At 49.6% G+C, this 17500-nt stretch overlaps 1 protein-coding gene across 1 annotated transcript in view; it reads left to right on the forward strand.

Moving 5' to 3' along the window:
• The window catches only part of LOC137619148 (uncharacterized), a 13314-nt gene extending 416 nt beyond the window's left edge, over positions 1 to 12898 (forward strand). Inside the window, exons 1-3 of the mRNA XM_068349337.1 lie at positions 1 to 475; positions 856 to 1009; positions 12879 to 12898. The exon at positions 1 to 475 is cut by the window's left edge and continues 416 nt beyond it. Coding sequence (XP_068205438.1) covers positions 1 to 475; positions 856 to 1009; positions 12879 to 12898 — 649 coding nt within the window. The remainder of the gene's footprint in view (positions 476 to 855; positions 1010 to 12878) is intronic.
• Positions 12899 to 17500: the final 4602 nt, after the last annotated feature.

Genomic DNA, 17500 nt, shown 5'->3' on the forward strand with positions numbered 1-17500 from the left:
GGATCGTACAAAGTATTTTAAGTTCATTCGCTCATTTGATGAAGTCTTTAGTAGCCAGTTGACGAATGATAAGGAAAGGCTGAGGTATCTGGATTTATACACGACAGGCATGCCAAATAATATTGTGGCCTCTTGCCTCCACTTAGAAGCTTCAGAGGGCTATAAGCAGGCAAGGAAGTTGCTGGAGGAGCGATATGGCAACCTTGAACAGATAGCCACCGCGTATGTGGATAAGATCATTGAATGGAAAGATATAAGGGAAAACAACGCGGAAGAGTATGACGAGTACTCGGTGGCACTCAAAACCTGCAGGAATGCAATTTCGTGCGTCCCTCATGGCATTGCCGAATTACAAAATCCAAAAACAATGAGGTTGATCCTTAGCAAGTTCTCCTTTAGGGTGCAGACTCGATGGTGTAGAGTTGCTGATAAGATTATTGAGGAGAAAAAGAGGACTGTGTCGTTTGATGATTTGGTAAGTTTTATTGAAGGAGAGGCTTGGGTCTTGAAACATCCTCTATTTGGGTGCCACCTATTGCAGAGGGGCAGAAGGGAAGACACCCCTCGGGTAGGAGAAGGAAAAGCACCAAGCAAGGCTGAGTGTTCAACTAAGGCTAGGAAAGTTTCATGTAACAGAACTGCCCCGCTTTCATGTTGGTACTGTACAGGACCCCATATAGTGGATGAATGCCACCAAATATCTCAAATGGGACCTGAAGAAAAACTGGGAGCCATAAGGGAGTTGGGGCTCTGTTTTGGCTGTCTGAGAAGTGGTCATAGGTCTCAGTATTGCAGAAACAGGAAAAGTTGTAACATATGCAAGGGAAATCACCCAACTCTGTGCATCGACACCAGGAAGTAGAAGTGGTCCAAGGAGTAGAAGTGGTCCAAGGAGTAGAAGTGGTCCAAGAAGTAGAAGTGGTAGGATCTGAGCGCTCAAATAGAGCCTTAGTGGCTCAGGAGGAAGGAACACATGACAAAATTGCTATGTTCAGGGCAGTTAGAGGAGGTACCATTGGTACAGGGATGTCAGTTGTGCCGATAAGGATTAGGTCAAGGGAAGGAAGGGAGGTTTTCACGAAGGCTTTTTTGGACAATGGGAGTTCCACATGCTTTGTCTCGGAAGCTTTAATGCAGACCCTAGGCAGCACTGAGAGGCAGGACGTTAAGGTGAATGTTGAACCTGAGCTCAGCTCCTACCAATCTCTGCGATAGAGTAGGTCAGGGAGGGGCCTGAAAGGCTGAACTAGAATAGACGGGAGGGTCCATCAGGACGACATGGCTATCTCACCCAAAAATAGATTTTTCGCTTCGCTCAAAATCCGTTTTTTGGGCTCAAGCCATGGCGTCCTGATGGAAGGTTCCTGTTTGGTAGCTTCCTTGGGTATAAGACTACTAAGATATTCCCAGAGAATTTAACCACAGGTTATCACAGAATTCTAACTTCTGGAGCGAGTATCTCAAAGGTTTCCCTTTAAGACATTGTAATACAACAGGGGACACGCATGTCTGGTCGTGCCACATAGCTATCTCCACCCCGAACAGAGTTAACGCTTCGGTGTGTAAGGGCTGAGAATAGCTGGGAGCCGTTCCACAGCTAATCTCACTCGTGGCTACTACTGATACTCGAGACGTAAACAAACGGACGCCATTGCTCTAATGACGTCACGCGCGTCTCCATCCTTTGTTTAGTAGCTGCCCTACTTAGACGGATTTTCCCTTGTGTGAACTTTATCGCTTTGCATCTTCGCTATGTCGTTACCTTCAGCCTCGCCTTCTTCTGGAAAGTTGAGTACAAGGTTCCAGTATTGTTTAATTAAGCTCTGGCCGTAAAGTAAATATTATTTCGCGAAATAATTGATGTTTTGTGGCAGAGCTGTGCCTCTACCGGACCCGCCATTTTATGGCGTCGTTGTTGTTTTGCATGTCTTAATTAGTTAGCCACAACAACGCTTCCGGCATTATATACTAATCGAATACATTAGTTTATTTAGTCTTCATAGCTAGGAACTTTTATATCGTGTTTAGACGCTTTTTATCGGTCATCGATTGACCTCATACCAGTCGGCTACTATAGCCCCCAGGCCAGGAGCCTATATACAAGTGTTCATGCATGATTTATCAGTGATCCTAGACTAAGTTATGAAGATAGTGGCATTATTATTTTACAATACTTTTGACTAGTGATGCAAATGTTTTCGCCTTCAGGGACCATATAGGGGATAGGCTAGTCAGTGATTCTTTCTAGCCTAACCTAACCTTAGGACCCCTATATGCTTCCTTCATCCCCTGCCTTGGCACTCCCTCTATTTAGCCTTGATCCCTTTTCTGAGTAAAGGGATTAATTGTCTAATAGAGTATTATATCGCCTCTCAGTCCTCCCTAAAGGAATGAACCCCCTTTAGGATTGCGTCTGAGAGTGAGGTTAGGCTAGCCTACCTCTATGGCTAGGATAGTCTACGACTTTCCTGCGATAGCGATACGTCTTCTTCCTTGCCTAGTTCAGAACTTTTAGCCCTGATCTAGGCCGGGTTAGGAAGGTTTCTCTGTTCCATGCTGAAACTGTACTCTTGCACCGTTTTAGCCGATCAGCCTAATCTTAGGTTAGGGAGTGTCCTCCCTTCCCTTTGTGGCCGCTCTGGTACAGAAACCCTTCCTGGGAAGACCCCTCTCTTCTCCCTCCCCACCTATCTCTTGTATAGCCTAGCCTATGCTTAGGTTAGTTCATACTCATCTGTCCCCTGTCCTACAAATCCTCCTTAGGGTGGATGAGTAGGGCTACCCGAGCTTCCCTGTGCTGTCCGCTCTGGTACATATACCTTCATAGTGTCCTATAAGGTTAGTTACTAGTGTAGCTCTGCATAGGGGAGTCTCCCCCCCCCCCTCTTGGGTGTTCCCTAGTCCTCCCTTGGGCTACCTGCTCCCGGTCCCCTAGTGACCCCTGCTTATGGATGCTAGAGCCTGTCTCTATCATGGGTACACCCCCTCAGGGAGGGGGAGGGATGTCTGGAACCCTGACGGTACTTCCTGCATCCTTTCCCCCCTCCCCCTGTCTCTCTATCTATCCGGGTGCCGGTCTCTTGCCGCCTCTACTGCCGGCAATACCTGCCTCCCTCTTGGTGACTTCCCTACCCTTGCCGCCAGCCCCCCGTGTACCGAGGGACTGCCGGCTGCCGCCGGCTACTACCGGCAGCTCTCCTACTCCTATCTAATCGTCCGCTTGCCGGTCGATCTCCGGAGTGCCGGCATATACTGCCGGCAACCCGATACTACCTGTACCATCCTTACCCCAGTCACCAATCCGGCATCCTCCGGCTGCCGGAGCCGCCGCTCCCTGCCGGCGTGCCGCCGTTGTGCCGGCGGCCGCCATCCTGGTATCTAACTGACTTTGAAAATTGTCTATTCTAGTGCCAGAATCTATGCTGGAGCGAGCTCCGGCGTGCCGGCGGCTTGCCGGATGCCCCGGAGGCGTCAAGAATACTTGCACCCCCTCTCTGTAGCTATCATAAGACTAAGATAGCCCTACCTTGCAAATAGATAAGCTGCTTTGCTTCTAAGATCAGTACCTAGTACTGCTCTATTAGTGATCATGCTGTCTCTTTGCATTCTTCTATTTCCAGCATGCTATGTGCATCTTAGCGCGGCTGGTTGCCGGAAGCAGTTACCCTTAATGAGGCCTTATGGCTCTTATCTGGGAACCGAATGAATTCGATCCCAACCTTGTCCTTGGCTTTCCATGGAGTTCCAATATAATGGGAATCCTAGGAAACTATATCCAATGATCTCGGTCATTTGGATTATCCCAGGACCAAGCCTATGGTAACCAGCCGGGCGAGATGCATGGAGCGTGTTCTCCTTTACTGTTTCATTCTCTATGCATCACACCTTCTTTAAGTTAAAATTAATGATTAATATTAACTTAATTTAAGAGCCATTCCTATGACTCCCCCATACTCATTTTCTCTTTCTTCCACAGGAGGAGCAGATGAAGTGCGATTTCGCCTACTGTGCTGTGAAACGCTCGCAGTTTTACGGACATACGGCGTGCAGGACTCACGCCCCTTGCTCAGACAAGAAAGGGGATTGGAAGTTCTGGAATCCACTGGAATGTACGGTCTGCCAGGCCTACCTAGTTGAGGCCTTCCATAACCCTCCCTCAGCGGAGGTTAGAGACATTGCTCGTAAAAAACTGCGCAAGTGGGTGCGTGGTTTTCAGAGAAATGCTACTGGACCGTACCTGGCCACCGAAGAACTGAGGTCCCTGTTGTTCCCTAAGGCCTCCCCTGACTCAGTGGTTCCAAAGGAAGCAATCCCCACTGTCCAAATTACGGTGGAACCTGATGTGGTCATGGCTCAGTCCATGCACGAGTGTCGTTTAGATTCCGAGGATGATGAACAGATCTCTGACGTCTCGGAAGACACGGAGAAGACGCTTATGGCTCAAGGAGCCGAAGAGGACGAAGACAAGGTGGAATACACCGAGTCGGAGATTGGAGCTACTCCCTCGTCCATCCCTCCGCCTACTCCTACACCGACGGAAATGTCCATTCCGTCTACCTCCTCGACCCCGGATCCTTCCTCTTCTACCCAAGAACTGATCCGACTGATTAGAGCTGTCATGGACGACAGACTGAAGGAGAACCAGGAGTCCATCAGGTCTATGATTGGATCCAGAGACCCGAAGAAGATCTCGGTCAAGGATCTCCCAGCTTGCTCTCATGCCAACCCGTGGAGGTATGCAGAGCATATGGTTATTGCGACCGGCAGGATCTTTGTTAGTGACAAAATCGGCACGGTCCCGTTGGAAGATGTGGAGTTCTTCCCAAGCTTCGAGGCCTACCCGGACTGTTACGTCCGGCTTCGTTCCGAACCTGCCTCGAAGGAGGAGACCGAACCTAAAGAAGAGATAGTGTTCGATCTCGCAAAGGCCCAGGCTATGCTAGCCTCCGCATTTAAGAGCAGGGGCTTTACCTGCTCTAAGCTTCCTGCCTTGAGCAAGAAGCATCCTACATATGTCGCACCTGACACTGCGATTCTTCCATTTTTGGAAAAGGCCTTGGCTGCATGCCTTAAAGCGGCGGAAGAAGGAAAACCCTGCCCTGCACTGGAGGAGTGCAGACCCTTCTCCATCGTGACACCCCCTGACACTAGACAATGGAAAGATGTCCAACATACTTTCGTCGTGGGTAGGCTCGATCCTGACGTCGCCGGACGTCAGTTTAATGAAGACCTCCCTAAGCTCAATGATCACCTCCTTCGCCGGGAACAAGACACGAAGGAGAGGCTTGCGGCATCTCTTTCTCATCAAGTCCAACTTGAAGTTATGGCCTGTGACACAGCAGTACCTGATCACTACATGGTACTGGCCAAATCCCACTTACTCACGGTAATGAAGGACTTGTACCATTTCATAAAGGCTCGTAGAGCCTGTCGTGAATTCGTGTTTGTCGGTGCCACCGTGAAACACGAACCCCGGAGGCTGATTTCCTCCAACATCTGGGGAAAGCACCTGTTTCCTTCTGACCTTGTCAAGGAAATAACTGACAGAGCCGCCACGGAGAATAGGAACCTTCTCCACAAGTGGGGCATGTCCAGAAAAAGGAAAACCTCTCAGGACGATGGACCTCAGCCTAAGAGGAAACCTCAGAAGCCGAAACCCCAGCAACGTCAACAACGACGTCAGTTTCCGGGACCCGCTACCTCCCAAGTGGTTGCCCAACCACAACAGACCTTTCAATTGGTCCCCCAACCGGTGTTGTCACAGTCACCGGTCTTCACCCCTGCCTTTGAGCAGCCATCCACTACCTTTCATGCCAGAGGTAGAGGCTCGTCCAGGGGTGCAAGCAGAGACGCCTCTCGTCGTCCCTCCAGAGGTAGAGGAGGAAAGGGAGCTAGCGGCCGAGGCAACAAGTCCTCGGGACACCAGAAGCAATGAAGTGCTTCCGGTGGGAGGAAGACTCCGCCAATTCCAGGATCGTTGGACCTTCGATCCTTGGGCACACAGCATCATCAAGAACGGTCTAGGCTGGAGTTGGGTGCAACCACCCCCAATCTTCCAGCGGTTCTTTCAACAATCGACCCCCATTCTGGAAGAATATGTTCTAGACCTCTTGAACAAGAAGGTGATAAGGAAGGTAAAGTCCACCAGGTTCCAAGGGAGACTGTTTTGCGTTCCCAAGAAGGACTCAGACAAGCTCAGAGTCATTCTGGACTTATCCCCCCTCAACAAGTTCATAGAGAACAACAAATTCAAGATGCTGACGCTTCAACAAATAAGGACCCTTCTGCCTCAAGGTTCCTACACGGTCTCTATAGACCTGGCGGATGCCTATTGGCACATTCCAATGAACCATCACGCTTCCTCCTACCTAGGATTTCGACTCCAAAGAAAAAGCTACGCCTTCCGGGCCATGCCATTCGGCCTCAATGTGGCCCCTCGGATCTTCACAAAGCTGGCGGATGCCATAGTACAACAGCTCCGCCTAAGAAACGTCCAGGTGATGGCCTACCTCGACGACTGGCTAGTCTGGGCTCCATCGCCCGAAGAGTGTACAAAGTCTTGCGACGAAGTTACCCAGTACCTAGAACACCTGGGATTCAAGATCAACGAGAAGAAATCTCGCCTCTCTCCGGCTCAGAAGTTTCAGTGGCTGGGAATCCACTGGAATCTTCAGTCACACCGCCTTTCCATCCCCCAGAAGAAAAGGAAGGAAATAGCAGGGTCTGTCAAGCGACTACTGAAATCCAAACGCATTTCAAGACGACAGCAGGAACGAGTTCTAGGCTCTCTACAATTCGCCTCAGTGACAAACCCAGTGCTTCGTGCACAGCTAAAGGATGCCGCGGGAGTCTGGAGACGATCGGCATCCATCGCTCGAAGAGACCTCAAGAGACGGCTTCCAAACAGACTTCGACGCCTCCTAAAGCCGTGGTCGGAAGCAATGGCCCTGAAAAGGTCCATTCCTCTCCAACACCCTCCTCCATCACTCAACATCCACACGGATGCCTCACTGGAGGGCTGGGGAGGTCACTCCCACCTGAAACAAGCTCAAGGGACCTGGTCTCCACTATTCAAGACGTTCCACATAAACATCTTGGAGGCCATGGCGGTCCTTCTTACTCTGAAGAAGCTATCCCCGCCGCCCTCGATCCACATCCGTCTAACCCTAGACAACTCGGTGGTAGTTCGTTGTCTCAATCGCCAGGGCTCAAGATCGCCCCAGATAAATCAGGTGCTTCTCCCAATCTTCCGTCTGGCGGAGAAGAAGAAGTGGCACCTGTCTGCAGTTCACCTACAAGGATTCCGCAACATGACAGCGGATGCTCTATCTCGGACAAACCCGATAGAGTCGGAATGGTCTCTAGACGCAAGATCATTCTCCTTCATCTCTCATCAAGTCCCAGAACTTCAGATAGATCTCTTTGCAACGAGCGACAACAATCAACTTCCTCTGTACGTAGCCCCGTACGAGGACCCCAAAGCAGAAGCGGTGGACGCCATGTCACTGGACTGGAACAGATGGTCGAAGATATACCTGTTCCCTCCCACCAACCTTCTGTTGAAAGTCCTCTCCAAACTGAGAACCTTCAAAGGGACAGCGGCCCTAGTGGCTCCCAAGTGGCCCCGGAGCAACTGGTACCCCCTGGTCCTGGAGCTGCAGCCCAAGCTGATCCCTCTCCCGGGCCCAGTTCTCTCTCAACAAGTACAGAAGTCGACTGTCTTCGCTTCATCATCGAAAATCAAGGACCTTCATCTCATGATTTTCTCTCCCTTGCCGCAAAGAAGAGGTTTGGGATCTCGAAGAAAAGTCTAGACTTCCTAGAGGAATACAAGACCGAATCCACGAGACGGCAATATGAATCATCCTGGAGGAAATGGGTCTCCTTTGTTAAAGCAAAAAATCCTAAAGAAATCACCATTGATTTCTGTATGTCCTTCTTCATTCACCTTCATGGACAAGGATTAGCAGCCAATACGATTTCAACCTGCAAATCGGCTTTGACTAGACCAATTCTATATGCTTTCCAAATTGATCTGTCCAACGACATCTTTAACAAACTGCCGAAAGCATGTGCTCGCCTACGCCCAGCACCCCCTCCGAAACCGATCTCCTGGTCACTAGACAAGGTGCTCCATTTCGCCTCCAACTTGGACAATGATTCATGCCCCCTCAAGGATCTGACTCAGAAAGTTATATTTTTATTTGCTCTCGCCTCGGGAGCTCGAGTCAGCGAAATAGTGGCATTATCAAGAGAAGAGGGACACATCCTGTTTGCTGATTCAGGAGAAGTGACCCTCTCCCCTGATCCGACGTTTCTCGCCAAAAATGAATTACCCACCAAAAGATGGGGCCCTTGGAGAATATGCCCCCTGAAGGAGGATGTCTCTCTATGTCCAGTAGAGAGTCTCAAGGTCTATCTTCGCAGAACTTCAAACTTTGGTGGAGGCCAACTCTTCAAAGGAGAAACATCGGGCAGCGACCTGTCACTGAAACAATTAAGAGCGAAAATCACCTACTTCATTCGCAGAGCGGATCCGAACAGTACACCCGCTGGTCATGATCCTAGAAAAGTGGCATCTTCTCTGAACTTCTTTCAGAGCATGGACTTTGAGAGCCTTAAAAACTTTACGGGCTGGAAGTCCTCGCGAGTTTTCTTTAAACATTATGCGAAACAAGTGCACGAAATCAAACATTTTGTGGTAGCCGCAGGTAGTGTTATGAAACCTGCACCTAACTCTGCGTAGAACAGTGAGTTACTTGGGACTCTAACTCTTCGGGTGCCTATGTTGACCCTCGAGTGATTCATAGTGATGTCTAAAAACACTTAGTGCTTTTATAACTGTTCTTATCCCAGGTGAAATGTCATAGTGTCACACAAGTGCCGCATGCCTTGAGCATGATGTGTTATTTAAAGACTTGCGTTCCTCGAGAACGAGTACCTACTAATCCTGAAATTCCCTTTCAGATTCAAGAGCAAGCCTTTATTTCTATGTACATTATTATTACTGTAAATGAACTTTACTTTTGCTGTAAATTATTTAATTTCTGCATTGTGAAATAAAATTTCTATTTTATTACTTATGCGTCTCTTTCAGCTCCTACTTACTATGAAATACATACTGTCATAGTTTTATTTATTCCTCCTTTCTTATGGTCATGAAGAATTTAAGATGTCTAATCCTAAATTATATTCACCTTGTCTCAGTAAGGTTCCTACACGAATACTTACTTCTGATAATCAGGAGATGAACTCTACACACAGTGCCCAACCACCACTGGCCTACTTCAGAATGTTCCTATACAAATATCAAACATTCTGCTTCATCTCTAAGCTCTTAAAAGTTCTTCTGTCAAGATGAATAGCCCTTCAATACCACTTTGACGTCGGCATAGCCCATGGGAACTTCCTACCAATGGGGGGCAGGATATTTCGTTCCTATGGTTCTTACCTAAGATTACTTTGCTGTTTTGTCAATGCCTAGGCACTTAACTCTGGGGGAAAATCTACCACGATACATTGATTCTCTGGTACTCTTCCATCAGGACGCCATGGCTTGAGCCCAAAAAACGGATTTTGAGCGAAGCGAAAAATCTATTTTTGGGTGAGATAGCCATGGCGTCCTGATGGACCCTCCCTACTACTTCGTTCAGTTTGTTCCCACCCTACACAATTGTATCATGGTGATGGGCAGCAACTGGCGCCAGGATAAAGACGCGCGTGACGTCATTAGAGCAATGGCGTCCGTTTGTTTACGTCTCGAGTATCAGTAGTAGCCACGAGTGAGATTAGCTGTGGAACGGCTCCCAGCTATTCTCAGCCCTTACACACCGAAGCGTTAACTCTGTTCGGGGTGGAGATAGCTATGTGGCACGACCAGACATGCGTGTCCCCTGTTGTATTACGATGTCTTAAAGGGAAACCTTTGAGATACTCGCTCCAGAAGTTAGAATTCTGTGATAACCTGTGGTTAAATTCTCTGGGAATATCTTAGTAGTCTTATACCCAAGGAAGCTACCAAACAGGAACCTTCCATCAGGACGCCATGGCTATCTCACCCAAAAATAGATTTTTCGCTTCGCTCAAAATCCGTTTTTTGGGCTCAAGCCATGTCGTCCTGATGGAAGGTTCCTTCAGTAGCTTCCTAGGGTAAATTTAACTACAGTGGATATTCCCAGAGAATTAAACTAAAGGTTATCACAGAATTTTAACTTCTGGTGCGAGTACCCTAAAGGTTTTCCTCTAGGATATCGTATATCAACAGGGGACGCATGTATTAACACGCCACATAGCTATCTGCACCCCATATAGAGTTAACACTTCGATATGGGAATGGGCTGAGTAACTGAGGAGCCGTTCCAAAGTTACTCTCATCCGTGGCTACTTTTGGTACTTGAGACGTAAACAAACGGGCGCCATTGCTAAATGACGTCACGTCCGTCTTCATCCTTTCGCCTGTAGCTCCTACGCTAAGTCGGATTTTTCCCAAGTGCCTCTTTTATCTGCTTACATCGCCGTTAAGTCGCAGCCTTCAGCCTCGCCTTCTTCTGGAAAGTTGAGTACCAGGTCCTAGTATTGTTTAAATAAGCTCTGGCTGTAAAGTAACTTCTATTTTTCGTAAAATATTGTGTTTTGTGGCGGAGCTGTTCCGATACCGGACGCGCCATGACGGCGTTGCTGTTCATGTTGCATGCTTTATTTAGTTAGCCAGAACAGCCTTCTTCGGTCCTATAACTAATTAATATTATTAGTTATTTAGTCTTTATAGCTAGGAAGTTATTATATCGTGTTTTAGCGCTCGTTAGTCACGGTCGTTAACCGACCCCATACTAGATCGCTAGCCTAGCCCCTAGGCTTGACAGCCTAGTGCTCATATTACTGCATGATATATATCAGTGTTCCTAAGTAAGTTATGAAGATTTAGGCATTGTTAAACATACTAGTTACTGTGATGTAAGTGTTTTCGCCTTCGGGGACCATACAAGGGACTGTGTTGGTTCGTGTACCAACCCCCTCCTAACCTAATGTAGGAACCCTTGTATGCTTCCTATTCCCCTTACCTACGGGTAATTCCTTCTGGGTAGCCTTGCTTTTCCCTTATTCTATAATAGGGAGAATCTTGTCTTCACCCAGAGTATTTATCGCTTCTCAGCCTACCCTAAGGGAATGAACCCCCCTTAGGGTCGTGCCTGAGACCTTAGGAACGGCTCTGCCCTTCCCCAGTTGCACTTGGTTGGGTTACTCCTTCCTCCCTGCAACTAGCGATGTGTCTTTCCAGGCCTTCCTAGCCTAGGAATTGGTCCTCCTAATCTAGGTTAAGCTCTGGGGGCAGACTCTGGCTTATTATAGTTTAGGACAGTACATCAGTACTGTACCTGATCTGTGCTACCTATCCTAGGTTAGGGAGTGTTCTCCCTTGCCTTGGTGGCCTCTCTCATACAGAGTCTACCCACTTAAGAAAGACCCCTACTTACCCCTCCCCACTCTATCCCTTTGGTGTAGGCCTGCCTACACACCCCTGTCCTCGGTCCTACAACTCCTCCCTTGGGTGGAGTGGTAGGGCTAACCTTGTTCTCCTGCTGAGCTGGCCGCTCTGGTACACATACCCTTCATAGCGTTCTATAAGGGTGGTTGCCGGTGGCGGTCCTGGCGGGGGAGGATTCCCTCTCTTTGAGTGCTCTCTATCCCTCCCTTGGGTTACCTCAGGCTCCCGGCCGTCTGCCGGCCCACTGCCACCGGATGTTAGGAGTACCTACTCCTATCATGACTGCATTCTCTCCGGAGGGATGCCGGAGGGGTATAGGATATTACCCCTCCCCTCCCTCCTTACCTTTCTCTCTCTCTATCATGGTGCCGGTCCCTTGCCGCCTCTACTGCCGGCGACACACGCCACTACCTCAGGTGACCTCTATTCATAAGATTCCTCTCCTCTACAACGTCAGCCTACCGCCTGACGGAGGCTTCCGCCTTCCTTCGACATCCCGCCGACGTCCCACCCCTTACATTTACCCTGGTTTACCTAGCGACAGCCGGCCGACTGCCGGAGACTGCCGCCCACCTGCCGGCATTGATTGCCGGCATTCTAGGTATCCGCCCTTTATATATATATATCTTATGAGTTGAACTAAGGTTCACCATGCCGTCAGCCTCCGGTTGCCGGAGCCCGCCGCCCCTGCCGGCGATCCGCCGCTGAGCCGGCGATCCGCCGCTGTGCCGGCGGTCGCCACTGTGGTGTTGTCCATCTCGGTCGCTCAGTGTGTCCTCCTTGATGTTGTCCACCCCGCAGGACCGGTCTCCGGCGTGCCGTCGGTCTGCCGGCGCCCCTTAATGAGGCGCTAAGGGACATGTACCCTTTCTTTGGCTGCCGGCACCATGCCGGCAGTCAATCCGATGCAGCCAGATAGCCTGGCCACCTCCATACTGTATAGGTATTGTTATACCAGCTAATATAGTGGCTATGCTGTTTGATTGCACATTACAACATTTCCAGCATACTCTGTGCATCTCAGTGCAGTCGCTTGCCGGAACCTACATATTACTAAGGGGTTTATCCTATTTTCCCCTCTCCCTCAAGGCTCTGAGCGGTCTCAGATCCTTTTACACTCTGCGGACAATTCCTCTATTAAGGAAGCCTAGCTTGGCTCATCCATACGGATTTCCCCTCATTTGAGACCCTCGGGTCCTAAGGAATTGTCTACGGATAAGGTTACGGTAACCGGCTGGTGGGATTTATAAGTATGTGTCTATCTACTTCCCTTCCTGCTCATCAATATTGAACATATATTAATATGCTATTATAGATTAAGTTATTCTTAAGTCTAGAGTAATGTAAGTCATTCTTATGCCTTCCATGTACTCATGATCTCTTTCTTTTACAGGAGGAGTATGTGAAGTGTGAAAGCAACTTCTGTGTAGTTAAATGCCCGGACTTCTACGGGCACAAGGCGTGCCGGACCCACGCCCCTGCGCCGCCAAGAGAGGCGACCTCAAATTCTGGGATCCGCAGACCTGTTCAGTCTGCAAGAGTCTTCTTGACGAAGCGTTCAACGATCCTCCTACCACGGAGGTAAGGGACATTTCTAGAGAGAAGCTGCACAAATGGGTGCGAGGCTTCCAAAAGAACGCCTCTGGACCTTATCTTCCAAATGAAGATATGAGGGCCTTGCTTTTTCCGAAAGCATCCAAGGACTCGGTGATCCCTCGAGAACAAATTCCCACCGTCCAAATAGTGGTCGAACCCGACATCGTCATGGCACAGTCTATGCGTGAGTGCCATATCGATTCCGACAACGTGGAACGTATGTCGGAGGTGTCAGAAGAAACGGAGAAGAACCTCATGGGCGAAGAGCTCGACTATGAGGAAGATCAGGTGGAATATCCTGATTCGGAGAATGAGGTCGCTCCAGCTCCCCCAGCAACTCCAGTGCCATCCGAGGAACCTGTTCCTTCGACTTCCGCCACCCCGGATCCTCTTCCATCGGCCACTCAAGAGGTCTTTAGGATGCTAGAAGCTCTCATGGACAAGAAGCTGAGAGAGACTCAGGAACAATTCTGGACTACTCTCGTCGGCTTCAAACAACCGAAAAAGATTTCGGTTAAGGACCTCCCCACCTGCTTGGAAGCTAACCCTTGGAGATACGCCGAGCACATGCCAATCACTACTGGCAAAATCTTTATTAGTGAAAGGGTTGGCTCTATTCTTCTGGAAGAAGTGGAGTTCTTCCCAAACTTCGAGGCTTATCCGGACTGTTACGTTCGGCTCAGGTCCGAACCAGCCTCAAAAGAAGAGACCGAACCTAAGGAAGTGATAGTGTATGATCTCGCTAAGGCCCAAGCTATGCTGGCTCAGGCAGTGAAGAGTCGGGGTTTCACAAACTCCAAGATGCCAGCGCTGAGCAAAAAGCATCCAACCTTTCTTGCTCCAGCTACTGCGACCTTCCCCTTCGTTGAAAAGGCCTTCCAAGCGGTCATGAAGGCTGTGGAGGAAGGGAAACCTTGCCCTGCACTGGAGGTGTGCAGACCCTTCTCCCTCACTCTTCCCCCCGATGACAGGTACTGGAAAGACATCCAGCTTACTTTCACGGTAGGGAAACTAGAACCTGATGTGGCTGGTCGTCAGTTCGACGAGGACCTCCCACAACTGAATGATCATCTCCTTCGTAGGGAACAGGATACTAAGGAGAGACTAGCCGCTTCGCTGTCACATCAGGTACAGCTAGAACTCATGGCCGGGGACACCAGAGTCCCGGACTTTTACATGGTCCTTGCTAAGTCACACCTGGCGACTGTGACCAAGGATCTGTACAGTTTCGCTAGAGCTCGCAGAGCCTGTAGAGAATTCGTGTTCGCCAGTGCAACGGTGAAACACGAACCCCGGAGACTGATTTCCTCCAACATCTGGGGCAAACATCTCTTCCCGTCCACCTTGGTGACAGAGATAGGGGACAAAGCTTCTACGGAGAACCGGAAGCTTCTCCACAAGTGGGGCATGTCCCGAAAGAGGAAGTCCTCTCAGGACGATGGCCCTCAGCCTGAGGAAATCCTCAAAGCCTAGGCCCCAGCAACGTCAACCAAGACGTCAGTTTCCAAGTCCCGCTACTCCCCAAGTGGCTGCACAGCCACAGCACACCTTTCAACTGGTTCCCCATCCGGTGGTGTCGCAGTCACCGGTCTTCACCCCTGCCTATGAGCAACATTCCACTACCTTTCGTCCCAGAGGTAGGGGCTCAGGCAGAGGCTCCGGCAGAGATTCTTCTGGGCTGGAGCTGGACTCAACCACCCCCATCCTTCCAGCAATTCTTCCAACAGTCAACCCCCCTCCTGGAAGAATATGTCCTGGAGCTCTTGAACAAGAAGGTGATCAAGAGGGTAAAGTCAACCAGGTTCCAAGGGAGACTCTTTTGTGTTCCCAAGAAAGACTCAGACAAACTCAGAGTCATTCTAGACTTGTCCCCTCTCAACAAGTTCATTGCGAACAACAAATTCAAGATGCTGACTCTGCAACAGATAAGGACCCTTTTGCCTCACAGGGCCTATACGGTCTCCATAGACCTGGCGGATGCCTACTGGCACATTCCAATGAATCACTACGCTTCCTCCTACCTAGGATTTCGACTCCAAAGGAAAAGTTACGCCTTCAGGGCCATGCCCTTCGGGCTCAACGTGGCTCCACGAATCTTCACCAAGCTGGCAGACGCAATCATCCAACAGCTACGTCTTCAGGGCGTCCAAGTGATGGCCTACGTAGACAACTGGCTAGTCTGGTCGACATCGCCCGAAGATTGTCTGAGAGCCTGCAACAAAGTCACCCAGTTCCTAGAGCATCTGGGTTTCAAGATAAACGCCGAGAAATCTCGCCTCTCTCCAGCTCAGAAGTTCCAATGGTTGGGAATCCATTGGGACCTTCAGTCACACTGCCTTTCCATTCTACAGAAGAAAAGGAAGGAAATAGTGGGGTCTGTCAGAAGGCTTCTAAAATCCAAACGGATCTCAAGACGCCAACAGGAACAAGTTCTCGGCTCTCTACAGTTCGCCTCAGTGACAAACCCAGTGCTTCGCGCACAGCTAAAGGATGCCGCGGGAGTCTGGAGACGATTCGCATCCATCGCTCGAAGAGACCTCAAGGGACGGCTTCCGAACAGACTTCGCTTACTTTTAAAGCCGTGGTCAGAAGCAAAGGCCCTGAAAAGGTCCATCCCTCTTCAACACCCGCCTCCATCGATCAACATCCACACGGACGCTTCACTGGAGGGTTGGGGAGGTCACTTTCAACAACAGCAGGTTCAAGGAACATGGTCTCCCCTCTTCAAGAGGTTTCACATCAACATCTTGGAGGCCATGGCGGTTCTTCTCACCCTGAAGAAACTCTCCCCGCCTCCCTCGATCCACATCCGTCTGACTCTAGACAACTCGGTGGTAGTCAGATGTCTCAATCGTCAGGACTCGAGATCGCCCCAGATAAATCAGGTGCTTCTCCCTATCTTTCGTTTGGCAGAAAGGAAGAAATGACACCTGTCTGCAGTTCACCTACAAGGATTCCGCAACGTGACAGCGGACGCTCTATCAAGGACAAGCCCAATAGAGTCGGAATGGTCTCTAGACGCAAGATCATTCTCCTTCATCTCTCACCAAGTCCCGGAACTTCAGATCGATCTCTTCGCGACGAGCGACAACAATCAACTTCCTCGATATGTGGCCCCGTACGAGGACCCCAAGGCTTTAGCGGTGGATGCCATGTCCCTGGATTGGAACAGATGGTCCAAGATCTACCTGTTCCCCCCACCCAACCTTCTGCTGAAAGTCCTATCCAAACTGAGAACCTTCAAAGGGATAGCGGCCCTAGTGGCTCCCAAGTTGCCCCGGAGCAATTGGTATCCTCTGGTCCTGGAGCTGCGGCCCACCCTGATTCCCCTACCGGGCCCAGTCCTCTCTCAACAAGTACAGAAGTCGACTGTCTTTGCTTCATCACTGAAAGTCAGGGACCTTCATCTCATGATTTTCTCTTCTTAGCCGTAAAGAAAAGGTTTGGGATCTCGAAGAAAAGTTTAGACTTCCTCGAGGAGTACAAGACAGAGTCTACCAGAAGGCAGTACGAATCTTCCTGGAAAAAGTGGGTTTCCTTCGTCAAGGCAAAAAATCCTACGGAGATCACTATTGATTTCTGCATGTCCTTCTTCATTCACCTTCATGGACAAGGCTTGGCGGCTAACACGATTTCCACCTGTAAATCGGCCTTGACTAGACCACTCCTATATGCCTTCCAGATTGATCTGTCCAGTGACATCTTCAATAAACTGCCAAAGGCATGCGCTAGACTACGCCCAGCACCTCCACCAAAACCTATCTCCTGGTCCCTGGACAAGGTGCTCCATTTTACTTCTAGCCTGGACAACGATTCGTGCCCTCTGAAAGACCTGACTCAAAAAGTTATCTTCCTTTTTGCTCTCGCCTTGGGAGCCTGAGTCAGTGAAATAGTGGCATTATCAAGAGAAGAGGGTCATATCCTATTCGCCGAGACAGGAGATCTTACCCTCTTCCCCGATCCGACGTTTCTCGCCAAGAATGAACTACCCACCAAGAGATGGGGCCCTTGGAGAATCTGCCCCCTGAAGGAAGATGTCTCTCTATGCCCAGTGGAGTCTTAAGGTCTATCTTCGAAGAACTTCAGACTTCGGTGGAGGACAACTCTTCAAAGGAGAAACATCGGGTAGCGACCTGTCACTGAAACAACTAAGAGCGAAAATCACCTACTTCATTCGCAGAGCGGATCCTGACAGTACACCCGCAGGCCACGATCCTAGGAAAGTCGTTTCTTCTCTGAATTTCTTCCAGAGTATGGATTTCGAAAGCCTCAAGAGCTTTACAGGGTGGAAATCATCGCGCGTATTCTTCAAGCACTACGCAAAATCGGTGCATGAAGTGAAGCATTTCATGGAAGCTGCAGGTAGTGTTATGAAACCTGCTGCTTAAATCTGCATAGAACAGTGAGTTACTTGGGACT

The sequence above is a fragment of the Palaemon carinicauda genome, chromosome 2, assembly GCF_036898095.1.
Source record: "Palaemon carinicauda isolate YSFRI2023 chromosome 2, ASM3689809v2, whole genome shotgun sequence".
NCBI lineage: Eukaryota > Metazoa > Arthropoda > Malacostraca > Decapoda > Palaemonidae > Palaemon > Palaemon carinicauda.